This window comes from Dermacentor silvarum, chromosome 3 (assembly GCF_013339745.2).
Source record: "Dermacentor silvarum isolate Dsil-2018 chromosome 3, BIME_Dsil_1.4, whole genome shotgun sequence".
In the NCBI taxonomy this organism is placed as follows: Eukaryota; Metazoa; Arthropoda; class Arachnida; order Ixodida; family Ixodidae; genus Dermacentor; species Dermacentor silvarum.
In genome coordinates, this window is record NC_051156.1 from 56,664,285 (window position 1) to 56,686,029 (window position 21,745).

The following is a 21,745-nucleotide window of genomic DNA, read 5'->3' on the forward strand; positions in this document are numbered from 1 at the left end:
TCTTGGTTAGGCCGTGTAGTACGAACAAAAAATTGCGCCTGGCGATGACGCCACCTCGCCTTGCCTAGCAACCACCTCGCGCAAAGGCGTGTGCTTCGCTTCCTCTCCGTGCCGTGCTCATGTTGCCTTGACATGGGACGTTAAGGAGAAGGAAGGAGAGCATGCGCGGGGCGCGCGCTAAGCTCGGGAGAGAGAAAAAAATGTGGTTGATCCCTCTTATATAGGAATCGGTATAGAACACGAAAGTGAAACGTGTCTTCACAGAAGTAGTGTAATGTTTATTGCACATTGATATATAATGTCTATTGGTGTTTTGTGGCTAAAGCGCCCTTAGGCGTTGATGCACCCACGCTGACGCCTGGTGGCACGTCTCCTCCATCACGACTACCAACGTCGATGACCATGAGCAACCGTCGTGCATATGGAAGCTGCACTACGCTGCACACGCTAGCACAACGCGAAAGACGAAGCACGTAACTGACACACTAATACAACGCGCAAAACAAAGCACGTAACTGAATCGTCACCGAGTCAAATCAGCGCGTACAGCGCGTCGTAATTGCAGCCTCCGCGATCAACTTCAGAAACATTTTCAGAGCTAATTGCGGAGGCCACGCTCCGCTATGCTGAGTACGGTGAACGCCACCTAAGTGGCGTTGGTAGTGCTTCTTGATGCCAGCGTCCCTTCGAATGCTGGCATCGAGGCGTCGTAGTGCTGAGACCACCGAAGCGTTCACTGTCGGTGCGCGTTAGTGTCATAATGCAGTACTTCTCTTTTCTGCTCGTAGGCGGCGGCACCGCCCCGAGCAAGAGCGCGGGTACACGGAGGAGTGTTAGATATATAAGGCGCGTCTGTGTAGCTGTGTGCAAATGCGTTTGTGGCGCAATGGGTTAAACGCTCGGCGATCTATCGTCGCGGACCGAGAGGTCGTGGGTTCGATTTCCAAATTTTGCATGTTTGTGGAACTTTTTCTTCTGGTTTCTTTCTTTGTATTATGTTCTATGACGTATTTCCGTGACGGAAATACGTCAGTGAAGTCTTGGTGGACCCCGGCATAAAACACTTTCGTGTTAAAAAATGAGCGAGAGATAGAAATAAATTTTCGCTGCACCAACGAGGCAATGCGCAGAGCTGCTGCCTACGCCATCCGCGTTTTCCTGCGTTCGCGCCGAACGAGCGTGGTGTACGTGACTGGAGCCGGCGCCTCAGGCCGTGGCTCGGCAGTTTTCGACTAGCACCGCCCCGGAAAGTGTGGAGGCGCAGCTTGGACGTGACGTCACCGGGGAGATAAAGCTCGGAGCCGCCGCCATGGTGGCAGAACTCTCGTTGACTCTGCGGCGAGTACTGTAGCCTTGACATGGGACGACCAAAAAGATCCGGACATTCGAAGAAGAAGCCGCTCATCTTGAAGCGCGTCGCGCGGCCAAGTGAGAATCTTCGCGTCGGCGTCGAGCCGATTCGGAATGCCTTAGCATTTCCTCTGTAAAACTTTCCCAGCAAACAGCACATAGCATTTCCTAGCAAAACTTAGCCAAGCCTAATAAATTTTGGAAGAAGCTAGGTCGATCACCAGCTCCGCTGTTTACTCCAGCCTTGCACCACTAGTGCAAGCTGCCCACATTTTTTTTTTCTTATATACTCGTATGTATGGTTTTGCTTACACGTTTATGTTATCGTGTGTTTCGTTCAATTCTTTTTTCGCCGTCTTCAATATTGATTCAGCAAACATTTTTCCTATTCAAAATTAAAGAATTTTACTACGCCTTGTACCATTCACTTGAGTTGTTTATTGCTGTAACACATCAACCCCCCCCCCCCCCCCCCTTCGCGCAATGTTCCAGGCCCTGGAACCTGTGAGGTAAATAAATAATTAAATAAATAAATAAATAAATAAATAAATAAATAAAATGTAACCGCCTCCTGCGCTGCATTCAATGTTCTCCTCTTACCTTTTTCCTTGCGTGTTGTGTTGGTGTTTCTAGAGGCGACGTTACTCGCACAGCCAGTATCATTGAGTGTACGCAGCTCGTTGATGGTTAGTTGCCGGATCTGTTGCGTAGACAGGACTAGATCAAAGTCTCTCTCCAGTGTCTGCATCACCTCGACAGCCATGAGCGAGTCCATGCCATGCTCGCTCAATGTAACGTCCGGGTTCAGACTTGATGGGTCGCTGATGCCTGCAACAACGTCGTCATTCGCTACATGCACTTGTAGCTAGGGTTTATTACTTGTTCGAGGCTGGACTTGCAGTAAACACAGGCACTGACTAAGGTGAAAAGATATCGGCTCATTCAAACGTTACCGTTGCTCATAAAACCAATGAATGCCGAACACACACGGACCAGGACAGAACTTTTTTTAATATGCACATCCCACGCACAGTGGGAATCAATCTAAGCGAAGCTTTGTACGCTGTTTGTTTTGACGATAATTAGCGGCGGTGTTGGTGGTGAATGTGTCATTTGTTGAGCGTTTAGTGCAATACGAGAGTGGTGGGATGATCTTAAACGTCACCTTCTGAGCAACACCGCTGTTTGTCTGCGTAGTCCCCAGAACACGCAGGGAGACGGGTTTGCTAGAGGCGTTGTTGTGCGTCAGTGCTAGAATCTCTGCGTAGATTGAGCATTATCATTGCCTCACATTGCACATCGCATCGTTACAGACGTGTGTGTACACAAGAACATTTCCTCCAGAACGGCTAGTCAGCAAGAGGACTGCTCTTGCACGTTCGGCTGCTGAAGAGGAGTGTACGGACGTTTTACATACGGTCGCGGCAGCGCAGCGTGCTTCACCACCACGTCTACCGGCAGAGACGTCAGCTCCAAGCACTCTATTCAGGCTATGCACGATTGTAATGTTTGCGCTATCACAGCCCAGCACGCGACCTCCATAGCTCAGCAGCAGAATTTATGTCGCACAGGAACACACGCACAGCCCGGACCAAACGCTCAAACAGTGAAATGCCGCGGCAGCTGCGCCGACCAGGATGCGTTTAAGGATGCGCGGAGGTGAGCGCCATCTGGGGGTGTTGCAAGAAAGTCAGCGGCGCGTGTGAGCAACACCATAGCAGCGCCAGGAAAGTGGGGAGAAGAGGCGAAGAAATCTTTGTTTTAATAAACCAAAGTAGAGCGACCAAACCAAACGAGTGTCACTCTAGGAGGTTCAACCTTCCTTGAGGATCGAAGCTTCTTCACAAAGCGCACCTTATAGCACCTGTAATACGACGTTATGGCTAACCATTAAAGGGACCCTGAAACGATTTTCACGATTTTGTACAAACGTACTGAGTCGTTAGAGTAGGTCCTTCTGATCATTAATTGACGCATCTAAGCGCTCCACGTAAAGCGTGTAATTTATTATAAGGTTTTAAAATGTACATCGCTACCGATTGCAGCATGCCAAGCGGCTGAGTGTTGTGCCCAGATTACGCGATTTGTCCAGAATACGTCACTGGGCCAGCTATCCGATTGGCTGCCCTGGGCGCGTCATCGATAATTTTTCCAACATTATGGTGAACAAATTCTGTACGTAATAGTTTAGATGTTAGTTAATTTGTTTCTATAAAAAGAAAGTAGCAGAAAGAGAATGCACAAGGACATGTATCCCTACACAAAAAGCACTTCCGGCCTACAAGTGTCGTCTGCTTGTGTTACAACGCGCTCCGTGTTGACGACAGCTGCGCGGTCAGTGTTGGTCTTATTCTTTCTTTTCGCAAGCACCATGGTTCGCCCTTGTGTTATGGGCTGCAAACGTAGCGATCGGCGACATGTCAAGCTGCGACATCGTGCCCCGCTGCAAGGCAGCAGACGAGCGGAGTGGCTGCAGCGCATCGGACTGACGGTATCCGAAACGGCGCCAGTATCTACGCGTTTACCGCCGTCACTTCACGTCGAAGGATTGCCACAATAGAATTTGGCTTGTCCGGTATTCAGGTGAACTCAAGCGAAGTGTACTGGCTGTTTTACCACGTTTTACGTGTTGAACGGAGAGGCAAACGTGAACTGCTTGCACGGTGCAGCCACCTGGCGGCACAAAGCTCAACCAAAGACACAGCTAATATAGCAGTAACCAAGTTTTTTTCTACTTTGCTGCTGGCTCAAATTTTTGGCAGGAGAGTAATCTTGAACACGTTGTTTTTTTATATGTTTCAAATGTTTTACACTTGGTTACAGAAATATTAGATCTGTATTTGGCTGTTTAAGCTCTGCGCACACCAGATGGCTGGACCGTGCATGCCGATCAGGCCGCTCACGCACGTCTACGAAGCTCCTTCATCTCTGCGGTATGGAGAGGCTTTAGTTCACGCCTCTGGCTATCCGTCAAAACACCCAGCCCGCCTGTGGTTACCGGCATACCGGACACGCTCGGCGCTGCGACAGAACGCTCGCAACGCACGCTGCTTGATCGCTCCCGCAGGGGATCGACGGCCGAGCGGCTAACGAAAGGGTTGGAGAGCCTTCGCGCACTGGCTCCAGGATAACCGGAAGTAGACGACAACGTACGTCACAACATGACGTAGAGCCACCGAAGGGGGAGCTTAGCCCCGATCACTCGGCGAACTAGTTGAGGAGGAAATGCATGGCTAGGGAGGAGGGCAACTTGTAATCGTCTGTAGTTCTCTTAATATGAGACGCTTTTCTTAAATTGTGACGCGAATGTTTTACTGTAGATGTATCCTACACGTCTACAAAATTTGTCCGAACCGTTTCAGGGACCCTCTAAGTTGAGATAGGCTGCCTCAAGGCATACAATAAGCTCACGTTGGTAAAATCACGCACAGATCCAACGAACTGTGGGAACCAATTTTATGCGAAGCATTTTGCTGGGACCTGGCTATACAGCATTGTTTGGGTTTCCGCAAAACGATGTCAGGTCATCTAACGTGTACCTGTTAATTGAGTAGTTGTGAGCGTGGGTCTCGAGCATAGGTGTGTGTGACGACAGCGCCACGACGAAAACCACGTTGTATACGATCGTATGACAGGAATGACATGGTGGCTATACGCCTGCCATTCGACGCCAGCCTATCACATTGCGATAATCGACTTTTTCAGAGGTAGTGGACGAACGTAAGCGAGGCAAACACGGTTTGTTACGTCATCAGCGACTACGTGGTGCAGATATGTACAGTCGTACGCATATACACATGACTATTTCTGGTTGTTATGTGAAAACGACGACGTCATTAGTACTTCGGTGAAGAAGTGTTAAAGCTTGATTAACTTGGGCGATCATGAAATCTGCACAACGTCGCGGAATTTATACGTAGCGTAAGCTGCTACGAGAAAATTACTGGGCAAAGTGGGCCGGTCCTGGCGTTAGCGCAGTCTAACACGGCACGCCCCAAAGCGCGGGTTGTAAAATAAAAAGAAGACAAAGTGGCACGGGGTACACGCGCCGAGATCGTGCAGTCTAACACGGCGGTTCAAAGCGCGAGCTGTCAGAAGGAAAGAAGACGACAAAGTGGCAAGGGGAGCCAAGTTTCACGTATATTTCAATATCTTATACCTTCTAACTTAACATTATTTAGATTGGTATGGGTGCCCGGTCACAAAGGATTAGTTATCAATGAATAAGCTGACAGCTTATCGGGAGCAGCCCTTAGTGGTCCAATCCTTCCGATTCTTCCTGTATCAGCTTAAATAACCGCGGCTAGGTTCAGGAGACGGGCAGTCATGCAAGACTCTTGGAACCTGCCATTAATAACCCTAACTGATTATCGACACCTCCTATTTCCTTGGACCAGAAAATTCTTCCATAATAGAAAACTTGAAGTCCTCTTTACCAAATTCAGATGTCACATTCCTACATTAAAGTTTTATCGGCATCGATCTGGCGCCCTCCTCCTTGGGCTCATACTGTTGTGAAGACGAAACAATAGAACGCTTCTTCCTGTCATGCCGCCGCTTTTCCTCATTAAGAAAACACGCTCTAGAAGAAAAATTTCACAGTGTTGGATTGAATATTACGATACCCAATATTCTATATTTTGGTGCCTCTTCTCACGGACATTCTCATAGGGATGTTGGTGCAGCTGTTGTGGGATATATAATTGAATCAGGACGATTTCCTTGTTGAATTCTTAAATTTTATGTGAATAAATTTCTTTAGTCATTCAAAATTTTTCAAAAAGTGATCCTTATTAGACTCCGATTTCCTTCAATCGCCCGATTCTTTGCCAATCCCCCATAATGGGTATGAGCCACTCTCGAAGGCAAGCAAGCGGGTTCATGCGCCGTGTGTTTCAAAGAGCTGGCTGGCTGCCTTTGGAACGCGAGAAGCATGCGTGCGATCGTGCCCAAATGGTTAGTGCACTCGTCTGCTGCGCTCGACGGCAGAGGTTCAATTACTTCATCGCTCACACATTATTCCATTTTTCTTACAGCGAGGCAAGAGCGCAACCTACCTACCGCAAGCTGCCATGAATGAGCCAAACAATTCTTCGCAATAAATACTCCATTCCCTGACTTATAGCGGCAACTCCTGCCTTCGCAGAAGTTCTAAGGGGTAATGTTAGAAGTCAGTGTCATACTATTGTTTGGCTCACATTTTGGAGCAACAAAGTGCTGCGACACACAATGCCTCTAATGAAGCTTAAAAGACCCCTACCTTGCCTCTGCGAATTTAAATAAGCGCTCCTATTATTTAGAACACGCTGTGTCGACCATCTCTAGATCGCATGGCAACGCTATGCCCTGCTGGGAAGGTACAATTTTAGAACAAAAAGAAACAGCCCCATGCTTTTTTACGCAATTTCTTAGTTCCTTGGGCATGACGTCACCAGAGCCAAAGCTGTCAATTGACCTATCGATTAGCGACGAGACCACCAACGTGACGAGAAAGCTATTGTGTGTTCTAAATGCCAGCGGGGTCTCGGCCACTGTGCGGTGCTTATCCTTCCGTGAAGCTTCCGTTCAGTCGGCGCCACGCGCAAGTCCTATCATATAGCTGAAGGATGGAGTGTGCCTTCTTCTGCGGCTCTTACGCCTATTCTTAGCATTCCCTGAACGGCACCTAGTTGGTGAGCGAGGATGAGATTGCGCCCGCAGAGGAGCTTGCAACAGCAAGCGAGAAGCCGCGACGGCTGCGCCTTCATTCATTAAATTCCTGAAACATTGCTATTGCGACATCATTTCACAAAATGCTCGCGCATGTATGTTCACTGTGCGTTGGTACACAACACCTACATTGTCGAGACAGAGTGGTTTGGCAACCCGTTAAAACACCTTACGAGCCACGTTCAGGTAGTATGACACCGCTATAGCACCAGCAGCTACTATCTTTACGACCACGTCAAGCAACGAACTCACGGTATTCGGTATAGAAATTTCGCCTCACCAAGAATGCGTGCAACAGGATGCGCAGGATCATGCTTCTTCTTGCTGTCCTCCTTGGTGGACTGATGAGGCTTCACATAGCTGGAAACAATAGTTCGCCTTTGACTCAAGAACCGGTCCATCGCTGAAATGCAAGAAGCGATCCGTTGTGGTACGAGCCCATAGCTCTCGATATCCGAAGTTATTGTCTGGTGGAAAAGGCCGACATCATCAATGGGGCCCCACTGGATGGCCAGCGCTGCAAACAAAGAACATGTCGTCGTTGATTTACCTTGGTCTACTTAATGAATTCTATATAAGAGCAAGCCATAGCTTGGGGCAAACTCCAAATGCTCTATTCATACACATTTAAAACGCAGATAAGCTTTCATGAGACGACCACTGGACGGTACGTGTGGAATGAAATTTATTTTACGTTTGAGAGAGAAAGTAAAATTACATTGACTATGCAAAATAGTTTCATTTCAGGACTAAAGGTGGTTAACTGCCTGTGTGTTCAATGTGCTTTATTTTGTCCTAGCGTTTGCCTGTGCTGAACCACTTTAATTCAGGATGAATCAAGGTGCTCACATCGGCCCCTTGTCGAGTACGTTTATATGAGGAACTGGAATCTTTCACCAAAAATTGCCTAAATTGGTACGTTTAAAAAAAACGAAGCACGGAGTTAGTAAACCTACAAATCTGCCTTAAAGACAGATATCGCAGTTCTGCAAACTGAATTTCTTAGAGTTCGACTCGAAAGCAGAAAGCTGATACATGAATTTACAGCCTATGTGAAATTGTTATAATGCCTTTGAAGGTTTTCCAAAAGTCTCTGTCACAACGTAGAAGTACACTTCAGAGGGGTGTATACTACATCAATTTTCTCCGCTTTAGATTTATTATTCTATGTATATCAGAGTATCGTGATACCCTTTTTATTTCTGAGTTACAGCGTCGCCAACCTCATACTGGAACTTGCCTTTTTTATTTTTCAATATTTACCAATTTGTGCGGGTAGGGTGAAAGCATAAATTAACAATCTGCTTTCTACAGTCACTAGCATTTAGTGTTTCCTTTTGTATGCGACACACATCCTCAAGTTCAGTGCAGTAATTGCCAGAAAAAACAATTTCTCCGGTCTCATGCGTTTAGATAGCAACTCCTGAGCTAAAACGTCCTGTGTCATCCCATAAAATAGGATCAGTTTAAGTGATATGTGCATTTAAAGTACCAAACAGTCATTTCAATAAGCATGGATAGGTGGACAAGATGGGTCGTATATACAGGGTGTCTGTCATGAAGCTGCGTGGTTTCAAGTACAGGTTATTTAAATAAATACAAGCTCAATGATAGAAGTCATCAGAAATGGTGAAGCCGCTTCTAAAGGTGCACAGCAAACAAACTATATTTAAAGCACACAGGGCAAGCAAACGGAAAACACAGACAAGAAAAAGAGCTGAAGTCCATGCAAGCATTCAAGGTACTACATGAGGAGAGTTCACCAGTGAAGTGGGCACGATGTACAGTCAGGGCGAGGAGCGCGCGAAGGGCAGAGTGATGATGATTGTTGGAGTTTAGTGGCGCAAGGGCCAGGTATGGCCAAAGAGCGCCATGACAGTATTAGTTCGTATCAAGACGATGGTAATGGCTTGTTAGTGGTAGATGAATAGGGAATTATATGAACATTAGATGTGGCATGGCTGTAAAGGGGCCTAAAATCAGTCGCTGTAAATGCGTAAAATCTATAAGTAATAAGATTATGGCAATGACTGATTATGTGTACTATGGACATGAACAATGCATTGCGAAAGAATGATACGAGTTACAAAAAATTTAAGATACAAGAATTGGCCAGAAGCACAAGTGCCTAAACAGAGCCCTTGAAACACAAGGGCCTGGAGGCATGTGCAGTTAAAAAACTATCGCAGCAACATCCTCTAGAGAGAGGATGCACTACGAACTTATTGGGCTAATAACATGTAACACAACATCTTTCAAGAAAGCAAGGACTGCGTTGGTGCTAAAAAGTGGTTCTTTACCGAGAAACATAGCGGGATGCAGAGGGACACAATAGCGATATGCGAGAGGAAAATGTTTCTTTCTTTCTCTTTCGGCTTCCCGACACTCCAAGAGGACGTGGAGGACGGTGAGCCTGTCGCCACATCTACCACATGTTGGAGGATCATTTCCATTCAATAGAAAATTGTGAGTACCATATGTGTGTCCTATTCTGAGACGACAGAATAGGACATCAGTTCGTCGTGTTTTAGTTGTACAGGGCCAGAACCCTAACTGTGGCTTAATCAAGTGGAGCTTATTAGTTGTTTCAGCGTCCCACAGACGCTGCCAGTGGCCTCGCAGTTTCCTTCGCAAAAAAGGCTTCAGATCTGTGGAGGAAATAGCAGCGGCAGGATTAATAGCTTGCGATGTAGTTGATGTGGCCAACTGGTCTGCTAGCACATTGCCCTCGATGCCTCTATGGCCAGGCACCCAGCATATTATTACATGTCTACGAGATTGGTAAATGTTACACAAGAGTGAGTAAAGCTCGATAACAACAGGATTCTTATGCTTTTGTAAAGATGTTAGCGCTTTTACAAGACTCAACGAGTCTGTGAGTATTATTGCCTTTTGTAGTTTCAATTTCTCTATATGCTTCACGGCAGACAGTACTGCATAGGCTTCTGCGGTGAAAATGCTTGTTAGGGGGTTCAATACGTCGGATTTAGAAAAAGAGGGGCCAACCGCGGCGTAAGATACGCCAACATGGGACTTGGATGCGTCGGTATAGAATTCCGAGCACGAGTACTTAGATTGAAGTTCGCGGAAATGCATTGCAATTTCGAGGTCGGGAGCATGCTTTGTGACCTCTACAAAGGATAGATCACATTCTATCACCTGCCACTCCCAGGGCGGTGACAGCTTAGCTGGAGGCATTAGGCGATGTTCTAGAAGTGGGACATCCATCTCTTCGCTAAGTTCTCTTACACGCAGTGAGAAAGGCCGCCTCATAGAGGGTCGGTTATAGAAAAGCGTTGAACACTTCAAATCATTAAGGGTTGTAAAACAAGGATGTTCCCGATCGGAGTGCACTTTGAGAAAATAGGTGAAGCTGATGTATGTTCTCTGGAGGTGGAGTCACCACTCATTCGATTCCACGCATAAACTTTCGACGGGGCTTGTTCTGAATGCGCCAGTGGCCAGGCGGATACCTAGATGGTGGACAGGATCTAGCATTTTTAGCGCGCTAGGGGCGGCAGAGTGATATACTACGGCACCATAGTCCAATCGTGACCGAATGAGGCTCTTGTGAAGATGAATTAAACACTTCCTGTCGGTGCCCCAGGATGTGTGAGATAAAATTTTCAGTAAGTTCATTGTTCTTAGGCATTTCGCCTTGAGATGTTTTATGTGGTTGATGAAAGTAAGCTTACAATCAAGTATGATGCCTAAAAATTTGTGATCTTTGTTTATAGGTATTTGTTGTCCATACATTTCGATAGTGGGATCTGCAACGAGACCTTTCTTCCTGGTGAAAAGAACACAAGAACTTTTGTGGGGGTTTATTTTGAACCCGTTTTCGTCTGCCCACTTTGACACTTTGTTCAACCCCTGCTGTACCTGTCTCTCGCACACTGCGAGGTTACAGGACTTGAATCCTGTTTGTATATCGTCCACATAGATGGAATAAAAAATAGCGGGTGGTAACGAAACACAAAGCGTGTTCATTTTAACGATAAAGAGTGTGCAGCTGAGCACGCCTCCCTGGGGTACACCAGTTTCCTGCACAAAAGGTCGTGATAGAACATTGCCAACTCGAACACGGAATGTGCGATTCAGCAGATGACTTTCAATCATATTTAACATATTACCACGTATACCAAAGTGGGAGAGGTCTCTCAGTATTCCAAACCGCCATGTGGTGTCATAGGCCTTTTCCATGTCTAGGAATACAGACAGAAAGAACTGTTTGTGAACAAAAGCTTCGCGTATCTGCGCCTCGATACGTATCAAATGGTCAGTGGTGGACCGACCCTCGCGAAAGCCGCACTGGTATGGGTCAAGCAGTTTGTTTGATTCAAGGAAATGTAATAGGCGACGGTTTATCATTTTTTCGAAGACTTTGCAGAGACAGCTTGTTAGCGCTATCGGCCGATAACTCGATACAGACGATGGATCCTTCCCCTGCTTCAGGATAGGGATCACTATGGCCTCTTTCCAGGCAGAGGGGATCTCGCCGGAAATCCATATAGAGTTATACAGACAGAGAAGGGTTTTCTTCGTTTCAGAGGGCAGGTTCTTCAACATTTCATATAATATGCGGTCAGGGCCTGGGGCAGATTGGTTGCAACAGGCGAGTGATGCCTGAAGCTCTGCTAAAGAGAAAGGCAAGTTATAAGGCTCGTTCCCGGTGCTCTTTCGGTCTAGTTTTTGTTTTTCTATTGCTGCTTTGTGTTTTGTAAATTCTGGGGAATAGTGCAATGAGCTGGACACATGTTCAAAGTGTGCACCCAGGTGGTTTGCTTGGTCTTCCAAGCTGTCGCCCTGTGTGTTTACCAAAGGGAGTGAATATGTTTGTCGTCCTCTCACCTTGTTAACCCTGTTCCAGACTTTGGCCTCATCTGTATACGAGTGTATACCTGATAAAAACTTCTGCCAGCTCTCTCTTCTGGCCTGTCGGCGCGTTCTCCTGCCTTCGGACTTTACCTTCTTAAAATTGATAAGATTCTCCGCAGTAGGAGAATCGCGTAGCAACCCCCACGCTTTGTTCTGTTTTCTACGAACGTTCCTACATTCGTCGTTCCACCATGGGACACGGCGTTTGCATGCCGCACCACTTATTTCGGATATGCATTTAAAAGCGGCATCAATTATGAGGGAAGTAAAATATTCCACAGCAGCATCATTTCCTAACGAAAACATGTTGGCCCAGGAGATGCTACTAGTAAGATTTCGAAATTTCTCCCAATCGGCTGTGTCAATCTTCCATCGAGGGGCTTGTGGTGGCGGCTCAGTTTTGGTTGTTCGCAGTAGTATTGGGAAGTGATCGCTCCCGTACGGATTTTTGGTAACTTCCCATTTAAGTTCAGATAATAGAGACGGGGAAGCTATGCAAAGATCAATAGAAGAAAAGGTTCTGTTTGCGAGACAGTAAAATGTAGGTTCCTTCTTGTTCAGGAGACACGCGCCAGAGGAGAAAAGAAATTGTTCAACAAGACGACCTCGCGCATCCATACGAGAGTCGCCCCACAGACTACTGTGCGCATTGAAATCGCCAAGAACAAGATAGGGTTCTGGCAATTCATCTATAAGGGACTGAAATTCATGTTTATGTAAGTGGTAATGGGGGGGTATGTAAAGTGAGCAGATGGTGATGAGCTTGTTTAGAAGAACAAGTCGAACTGCCACTGCTTCAAGGGGCGTTTGTAGCTGCAAACGTTGACATGCTATGCTTTTGTGAATTACAATGGCAACACCGCCTGATGATGCGAGAGCATCATCGCGATCTTTACGAAACGTATCATACTGTCGGAGAAAATTTGTATGTTTCGATTTTAAGTGCGTTTCCTGTACACACAGCACTTTTGGATTGTGTTGGTAAATAAGTTCTTGGACATCGTCGAGGTTCCTAAGAAGGCCTCTGACGTTCCATTGAATGATTTCTGTATCCATAATTAAAGTAAATTGGTGCTGTGTGTACTAAAAAAGGAAATGTTGCTTTAGATTACAGAGCCCTTTCCAGGCCCTGTAACGCGGGATTTGTCCTTTCTGAAGCGGTCGAGGGAACCTCGCCGCTCCTTAGGCGCTTGGTGCGCCGTCGGGATGGGTGTGGTGTCCATTGCTTCTTGTGAAGCGCCGGACACGCGCTCTTGCGAGCGAGAAGTTTCGCGGGAAAGTCTCCCCTCGAAGGACGAGGCATTCGCGCCCACCAGCCCTGAGGTCGATGGTGCTGCCTTTGGGCCTGAGCTGCGCCGGCTGTTGCTAGCGCCAGCAGGGGCCGATGAGGGTGAGGCAGCCTTGACTGCACCCACCGTGGGAGCTGCTGGCGGGCCTGCGGGTTCGCTACGCGAAGCGCAGGCTGCCACCGAGGACTGTTGTTGTGCCGGCAACCCTAGGGTAACCGGGCCTGTTTGCTGGTTGGGTGGAGTAGGCTTAGCGCCTTCCACCCTGGGGGCAGAAGCCACAAGCGACAGCTCGCTGCGTGCGGGCTGTGCAGGTGGCATTAGCCGCTGCGACGCTGCCCCTTGACGCGCCACATCAGCATAAGTAGTCGTGTGGAATGGTGAGCACCTTTTGCGTGCTTCCCTGAACGATATGTTTTCACGGACTTTCAGTGTTATAATTTCCTTCTCTTTTTTCCAACTTTGACAAGACCGGGAGTACGCTGGATGCTCACCATCGCAATTAACGCAGTGAGGTGTGGCCTCGCAATTGTCTGAGGCATGACCTTGTACTCCACACTTAGCACAGGTGAGTCGACCACGGCAGCTCTGCGAGCCATGGCCGAATCTTTGACATTGGTAGCAACGCCTAGGGTTTGGTATGTAAGGTCTTACAGCTATCTTTGTGTAGCCTGTTTCAATGGTTTGTGGCAATTCGCTCAATTCAAAGGTAAGTATCAGATGTTTCGTGGGGATTTCTTTGTTGTCCCGTCTCATAACAATGCGCTGCACATTCGTGACGTTTTGCTCCTTCCATCCTTCCAACAGTTCAGTTTCAGATAGGTCGATGTGGTCTGCTTCTGATACTACCCCCCGTACTGTGTTCATGGACCGATGCGCTGAAACGGTAACTGGGACATCACCAAAAGTAACAAGTTTGCCGAGTCTATTGTATTGTTCTTTGTCACGTAGTTCAAGAAGAAGGTCCCCGCTTGGCATTTTGGTGACCTTGTAGCCAGGGCCTAGCGTGTTGGTCAAGCTTTTTGCAACTACAAATGGGGATATGGTTCTTGCTAGTTTTTCGGTTCTTTGACTATGTACTACTTGGAATCGAGGGAAAATGTCTTTTGGTCTGGTGAACAAGTTCAGAATATCATCGGTGCGTCCCCTCTTCTGAGGGAGACGATCTAGAAGTCGGGGAAAAGCGGGTGTTCCCATAGCAGTTTGGTGTATTTTGGCAGCAATGGCAGCCACCCACCACGGAGTCCAACAAGGGGACGCTGCAGCACTTAACGTGTAAGGCTGCAGGCGCCAGCCGTACATTGCCGCTATAACCTTATATATAAACCCAAGCGAGGGCACCTACACAAGGTTAACCCAAGCCGCCTGTGGAAATTGAGGAAGTAACAGAAGAGAAGAGATGACAGGACAGTGAAGACAGAAAAATAGAGCAGAGAAAGATCGGAGAGGGGGACAGGAAAAGGCGACCACCGATTTCCCCCGGATGGGTCAGTCCGGGGGTGCCGTCTACGTGAAGCGGAGGCCAAAGAGGCGTGTTGCCTCCGCCGAGGGGCCATAAAGGTCCGAACACCCGGCATCGGCTCAACCCCCAGGATCCTCTTTTCCCCGGACACGGCTAAGCCGCGCACGGCTACACGCGGGAGGGGCCAACCCCCATGTGCTCGGGTCCGTGGTGTCGCAACACACCAAACGCCTGCTGACGCAGACGCCCCTGCGGGGGAAGGGCAGAGTGGTGCACGTAATGAATGAATGAATGTGTGTGGTTTAGTGGCGCAAGGGCCAGGTATGGCCAAAGAGCGCCATGCCAGTGTTTGTTAGTTCGCAGTGAAGTGATGAATTCTGAGAAGTAGATGTGACGGGGCTGTAAAGGGGCCTAAAATAATCGCTGTAAAGTGCGTAAAATATAGACCTACGCCATGTTTGTAAACAGTGGTAGGCACCGTCAAAATATTTTGGACCTTATGGCGACGTCGCGGCGCGTTGGCTGATGGGACGGGACTCGGCGCGATCGCGCGATGCGGCAGTTGTGTACTACGCCTAGTCAGGACGGCGTCGTAAGGCTCGACTTGCAAGCGCTGTTCATGTTTCCCTCGAGCGAATACCTCAGGAGCCTGAGTGCCTCCGATCAGAAGCGATACAGCGAGAAGTTATTTGTTTACGGTGTCCAATGCCCTGATCCTTACGGCATACCAGAGAGCGATTGGATCAAAGATGACGCTGCAAAGCGACTGTGCCCACCGGTGAAGATGACAAACGTGGTCATTTATCTGCTCTTTTCACCGAGCCAGTTCACGCCCGAAAGCATTGAGAACTACAAATCTTTGGAAGCCTACAACTACTTTGAGTCAGGTGAGTGTTCGATGTGACTGACTTTGATGTGGGGGTGATCGAGTGTTTGTACGCGCACGCGTGTGAAGTAAAAACGTGCGCTTGTCTGCATGCGGAACAGACCGAGCAGCATTTTAGTGGTGTTCACTTTTTTTACGATAGCGTGATGTGCAAGACGCGTGCAATGCGACTGCAGCCCGATACCAACGCTGGTTATCAAATGAAAAATGCGTCCTTCTCGACTGCACGTACAAATGACAGGGTGGCATTTGTGCTATGCAAGATGTTCGCGCGTTTGTTGTGATGCAAAATGCGTCATTCAGATTTCCATAACCTCGTCCGCTATCAGAGCAAGCTTCGCGTACTTTGAACCTCTGTGTTAAGATATGCGGCGCGGTATCGATGTCGTCTATGGGTGCATTTCAAAGGAGCTAGGCGGCAGCGTCACGCTAAATCGTCCAAGAAAGTCATACTTAAGCTGATTTTCACCATGTCTCGATTAGATGTATCTGCTCATCTTGAGCATGTTTCGATCTCTTTAACCTAAGCTAAAACCCCAGTCGCACGAGGGATCTTCAGTCGTGATCGAGTCCTATCGGGACTGAATCTATTAATATCGATTGGTCGTTTTGCGCAATCTACGGAAGTGAGCCATTCGCGAACGAAAGTGCCTTTAGACTGAGGTGTTACCCTTTACTTGAACACGTCTTTTTAAGTTATTAGCAACATCTCAGCTTGAGTAATTCCACTCGCCCGCAAATGACCCTCTATGAAACAAGTCGCAAATTTTGTACTTTCTGTCGTAGGTGGAAGTGTTGGTAACACTCGATAGAGAATGGTTAGTTTGTCTATGGTTGGTTTGTCTGGCTTTTCATCAAAGTGGTGTGCAACCACTACGAAGTCATGTTTCAGTTCTTGAAAGCAACACAGTTGCTTTGCTGATGTTCCTTAATGTTGGTTAAGAAATAACAAACATAAGCCCAGGAAAAAGATGACAGGATGCACACAGCACTGTATGCAATGTGCATCATTTGCCACCTGAGCTTGCACTGCTTCAGATGCTTTGCTAAGAAGCCCAAATCTTAAGCGATCAACCCTGGTTGATACTTATGTCTGTTGACAAACAGTGTTCGGTGATTGATCACTTCAGCCTCCATCTTGTTGAGAATCTTTGTCTTGTTTGGAAGTATAAAAGTTGCGTACTGGTTGTCTGCAGGACTTGTCCGAAAATGCCGCATATGGAGGCCACAAGGTGGCAAGATTTCTTTTACACGTGCTGAAGTGATGCCATCGCAAACTGCGTCAGTGAAAGGCCACGATGTGTGGTTATGTATTGACAAACTGACGGGACAAGTGCTGGCTGGCCACTGCCAATGCAAAGCAGGGTATGTAACCTGATTGCCGTAAGCAGTGCTTGTGTGAAAAACAACTGGTGAGCAATATGCCGCTGCCTTGCAGGCTGGGTGAGGTGTGCAGTCACGTTGCTGCTACACTTTTTGCCCTCGAATCAGCAGCTCGTGAACAGATGGACATGTCGTGTACATCGCAACCATGTGCTTGGAAAGCGGCCACCTCCAAGAAGGTAATGTGCACTTGTTCTTTCTTTATGTGCATTTATATTGATATATCTTGCTTTTCTCATGCACCTAAATGTAGTCCTCAAACTTTTCTGTAAGCATTTGTTTGTTGCAACTGCAGGGCACCATGGTTCCTTTGGATGAACTTAATTTAAGCAGACCAGGTAAGCAGCCTCGCAAGCTTGCTGCTGAACCAAAGCACACATGCGAATCCTTCAACTCCAGTGACAAGGAGATATTTCAAAGACTGCAGAAAGCAAGTTCCAGTGCCGTAGTCCTCCGAAGCATTCCTAAACTTGATCCAGAGGACACGGACTCTGCCTCAGAGGACGAGGAAATGTATACATTTTTAAGGTAAGGAAATTCCTGTTTCTACGTGTGTTTATATTTATTACTGCCTGAGTACTCTGAATAGCATGGGTTAGTAGCATGGGTTATGTTCATAAAACAAGCTTTGGCTTGTTTCATTGTTTTTTTTAACTGTGCTAAGGTTAAATTCTCATTTCATTTACACGTAACAATGTGTTATCCACACATATCACTCGACATTCATTTATCACTGCTACTCTAAACACAGCCAACCTTGGTGAAACCACCAGTCATGACACAGCCCCAGATTGTGCACTGGGCAGAAAGTGTACTTAAGTCTGAGTAGTGCATACCAATAATTAGATACAAGTAATCACTACATAATGGCATGTTCACCTCTTAGTGACTGAGCAAAGGAAGTTATAACTAGCTGCTATATATTAAAAGCTGACAGACGAAGCATGTTTTGTGTAAAAAAATAATTATGCATTGTTTTGAGTATGACTGTACATGATGCACTACATCACTTTTGATCAACTCGCCCAGGAATGCTAAAAAATCCCGAAGCACGAAAGAGAGATATCTGGAAGATATGTTTATTCCCCTCACAGAGATTGAAAGAATCGAGAAGGGTACAAGGGTATCAACGAAATCTCCCTTGTGGTATGAAGCCAGATATGGAAGGCTGACTGGAACTACAATGCACAGGGCAAGTATTTGTCAGTTTGACAAATGTTCCAACCTGTATTTGTATGTACATAACTGATGGAAATGAAATGGCTTATCTTAATGCAGATCCGAACATTCAAGGCATCTACAAATGTTCAAGGGTTCCTGGACAGCATTCTTCAGCGCCGACCCCTTCTAAATGTTGAATCCATCAAGTGGGGTCAGGATAATGAACGAACGGCTAAAGGGCATTACTTTGACTACATGAAGTCACAACACCGCAACTTTGAGCTCCACGACATTGGCTTTGTGATAGACCCCGACGTATGATTTTCATTCCGTTTTCATACATTTTTTGTAGGTTTATGCGAATGTTCCGAACTGTCGAACAATGAATCAAATATTGTCTATTTAATTCTGTCCTAAATTTGAGTAATCACTTTTTGCAAACTGAATATTTTTCGTAATACTGCACACTCTCAACTACATACTCTCAAATATAGAACTGAAGCAAGAATGTGATAACTTTTGTCCTATTCATAGCAGAAATAATCAGGTAGAGTATGCCACGTTGTTCGCAGAACCAGACTCTTCAGGCTGCACATTAATAATTTACAGTCAAATTTGTGTGAGAACATGTCATTGAGCAGTGAATATTACTTGGTAATGTTTTATTTGATGCACTATTTGCACAATCTACAGCGACCATCCCAACAGTGCTTCTTTTTTAACTGTACCATCACCGCAGACGACATCCATTCTCTGTTTACTGCTTTTAACAAAGCATGCTTCATAAAAAGCAGTGTAACAACAAAAATGTGCAGATGTTGTGAATGCTTAGTAGGATGCGAAAATACTTTTTATGGTGACAAAATATGTTCATAATTCAAAAACTAATTAATGTACTTCTGGGACCAATTGGTGTGTATTTGATTTGATCGCATGATTAACTATTTGCACACCTACAAATAATTCATTGTGGTAAGCTAAACATGGGTGTTACAATTTATTCAGGTTCAGCCTTGCATTCACTTCAAACATGCAGGTATAATTCTGTGACATCGCTCACACAATGACCATACAATAAGTTACAAAACCCTAAGATTTAGTAATTAATGTTGAATATTGCCAAAATTTTGGGTAAGTGGTGTTGCTGGTGTCAATTTGTGAGGAAAGCAAACCCCATAATTCATCGTCAGATTGCTGTGCGAGCAAAGGACATATGTATTTTACAAATGAGCGCCGACTCACAACCAAGTTTACTTCAGGAACGAATTGTGCAATGACCAACTCACCCAGGTATCGGTTGTTATGCAAACCCCATGAGCCTGACTTTCCAATCAAAACACTGCAATGTGTACTCTAAAAATAATGTATGCATTCAAGCTGGTTGACATCTTATATATTTTCTAGTAATTAATTAGCATGTAAAAACAGACAGCATGAAACAAGCATATTTGCAAGCACAGGAGAGGACAACAGATGCCAAAGAAATGCTTTTGTCGCAACATAGGCATGCAGGCTGGCATCAGGTGCCACAGACTGTGTGCACTTATCCGACTAATGCACTCTATTCAGGCAATTCCAGGTTGCCGCTGTGCTAGGTGAAACTAATTCTTCGCTGATGCCATGGTCTCTGGAGTACTATTGCTTGGTATTGTACAAGGCTCTGTACATGTTTTTTTTTTCTTTTTAGTGCTGAAAGTAGTAGTGCTCCATAATTGCTATTACCCCTTATTTTTTTCAGGCTCCCTTCCTTGGTGCAACCCCTGATGGATTGTGGCATTGCAGCTGCCATGGTGTGGGCCTCTTAGAAGTAAAGTGTCCATGGTCCCTCAAGGAGCCTCACCACAAAGTCATGGAGGCCTCATATTTGACTGCTGCAGGGAATCTCTCAGAGCAGCACCCATATTACACTCAAATTCAGACTCAACTGCATGTCTGTAGAAAACAGACTTGCCATTTTGTTGTTTGGCTGCCCCACCAGTTTGCAGTAATTAATGTCAGTTACAGCCCCACATTTTTCAAACCTCTTTTGGAGAAGGCACGTATAATATGGGTTGAGCATGTGCTTCCTGCTCTATTTTGAAGAGTTTGGTGCCACGAATTTTTGGAGAATGACTATATAATTTCTTCATTTTTTAGAGTTTTTTTTCTCACTTTTAGTACTTTGTACTCATGGCACTCCAGGGGTTTGTGACTATGTGAAAACTTCGAATAACAAGTGTTCTAGTCAAGCGTTCTAGTCAATTCGGTACTCGAATCGAATGGTGCATGTTCGAAATACCAAATATTTTTTCATAATCAGCACCGACAAGATAACCCCTTAGGAAAGACACGTTGGAACAGCGAGGAGTCATTTTTCTTGTTTTAACCATTGTATTGTAAAGAATTACGAGATACTAGTCATCATTATGTAGGTGGTATACTTAAATTTATTTTGGGTTGCAGTTTCATTGACAATAGGCACTTGTGTGTTTTTATTTGCAATTTTACCTGTTTCTCTTACTGTGTTAGGCTTCATTGTGTAATGTTTTTACTATGCTGCACTGCAGCAGTCAGTTGCTATCTTCATCTTGTCATAACTGAAGGTGGGGACTACGGCAGCTTCAGAAGTGCTATTTTTGTACACGTTTACATGAATAACAGATGCAAGTGTTGTGACTATGCGAAAACTTCGAATAACAAGTGTTCTAGTCAAGCGTTCTAGTCAATTCGGTACTCGAATCGAATGGTGCATGTTCGAAATACCGAATATTTTTTCATAATCAGCACCGACAAGATAACCCCTTAGGAAAGACACGTTGGAACAGCGAGGGGTCATTTTTCTTGTTTTAACCATTGTATTGTAAAGAATTACGAGATACTAGTCATCATTATGTAGGTGGTATACTTAAATTTATTTTGGGTTGCAGTTTCATTGACAATAGGCACTTGTGTGTTTTTATTTGCAATTTTACCTGTTTCTCTTACTGTGTTAGGCTTCATTGTGTAATGTTTTTACTATGCTGCACTGCAGCAGTCAGTTGCTATCTTCATCTAGTCATAACTGAAGGTGGGGACTACGGCAGCTTCAGAAGTGCTATTTTTGTACACGTTTACATGAATAACAGATGCAAGTGTTGTGACTATGCGAAAACTTCGAATAACAAGTGTTCTAGTCAAGCGTTCTAGTCAATTCGGTACTCGAATCGAATGGTGCATGTTCGAAATACCGAATATTTTTTCATAATCAGCACCGACAAGATAACCCCTTAGGAAAGACACGTTGGAACAGCGAGGGGTCATTTTTCTTGTTTTAACCATTGTATTGTAAAGAATTACGAGATACTAGTCATCATTATGTAGGTGGTATACTTAAATTTATTTTGGGTTGCAGTTTCATTGACAATAGGCACTTGTGTGTTTTTATTTGCAATTTTACCTGTTTCTCTTACTGTGTTAGGCTTCATTGTGTAATGTTTTTACTATGCTGCACTGCAGCAGTCAGTTGCTATCTTCATCTTGTCATAACTGAAGGTGGGGACTACGGCAGCTTCAGAAGTGCTATTTTTGTACACGTTTACATGAATAACAGATACAAGTGTTGTGTAAATTTTGTTTCGGTTACAGTATTCAACACTGATGTTTGCCTGCTTT

The 21,745-nt window shown here is 45.7% G+C and overlaps 1 protein-coding gene across 10 annotated transcripts in view; it reads right to left on the reverse strand.

The window, feature by feature from the left end:
- Positions 1–21,745, reverse strand: part of LOC119444370 (fatty acid synthase-like) — a 648,066-nt gene that overhangs the window by 320,537 nt on the left and 305,784 nt on the right. Inside the window, exons 17-18 of one of the 10 annotated variants that reach the window (XM_049663304.1) lie at positions 7,340–7,576; positions 1,951–2,178 (exon numbers count right to left, since the gene is read on the reverse strand). The exons of 8 other annotated variants lie outside the window; for them this stretch is intronic. In XM_049663304.1, the coding sequence (XP_049519261.1) occupies positions 1,951–2,178; positions 7,340–7,576 (465 nt within the window). The remainder of the gene's footprint in view (positions 1–1,950; positions 2,179–7,339; positions 7,577–21,745) is intronic. One more of the 10 variants, XM_049663305.1, reaches the window with a different exon arrangement.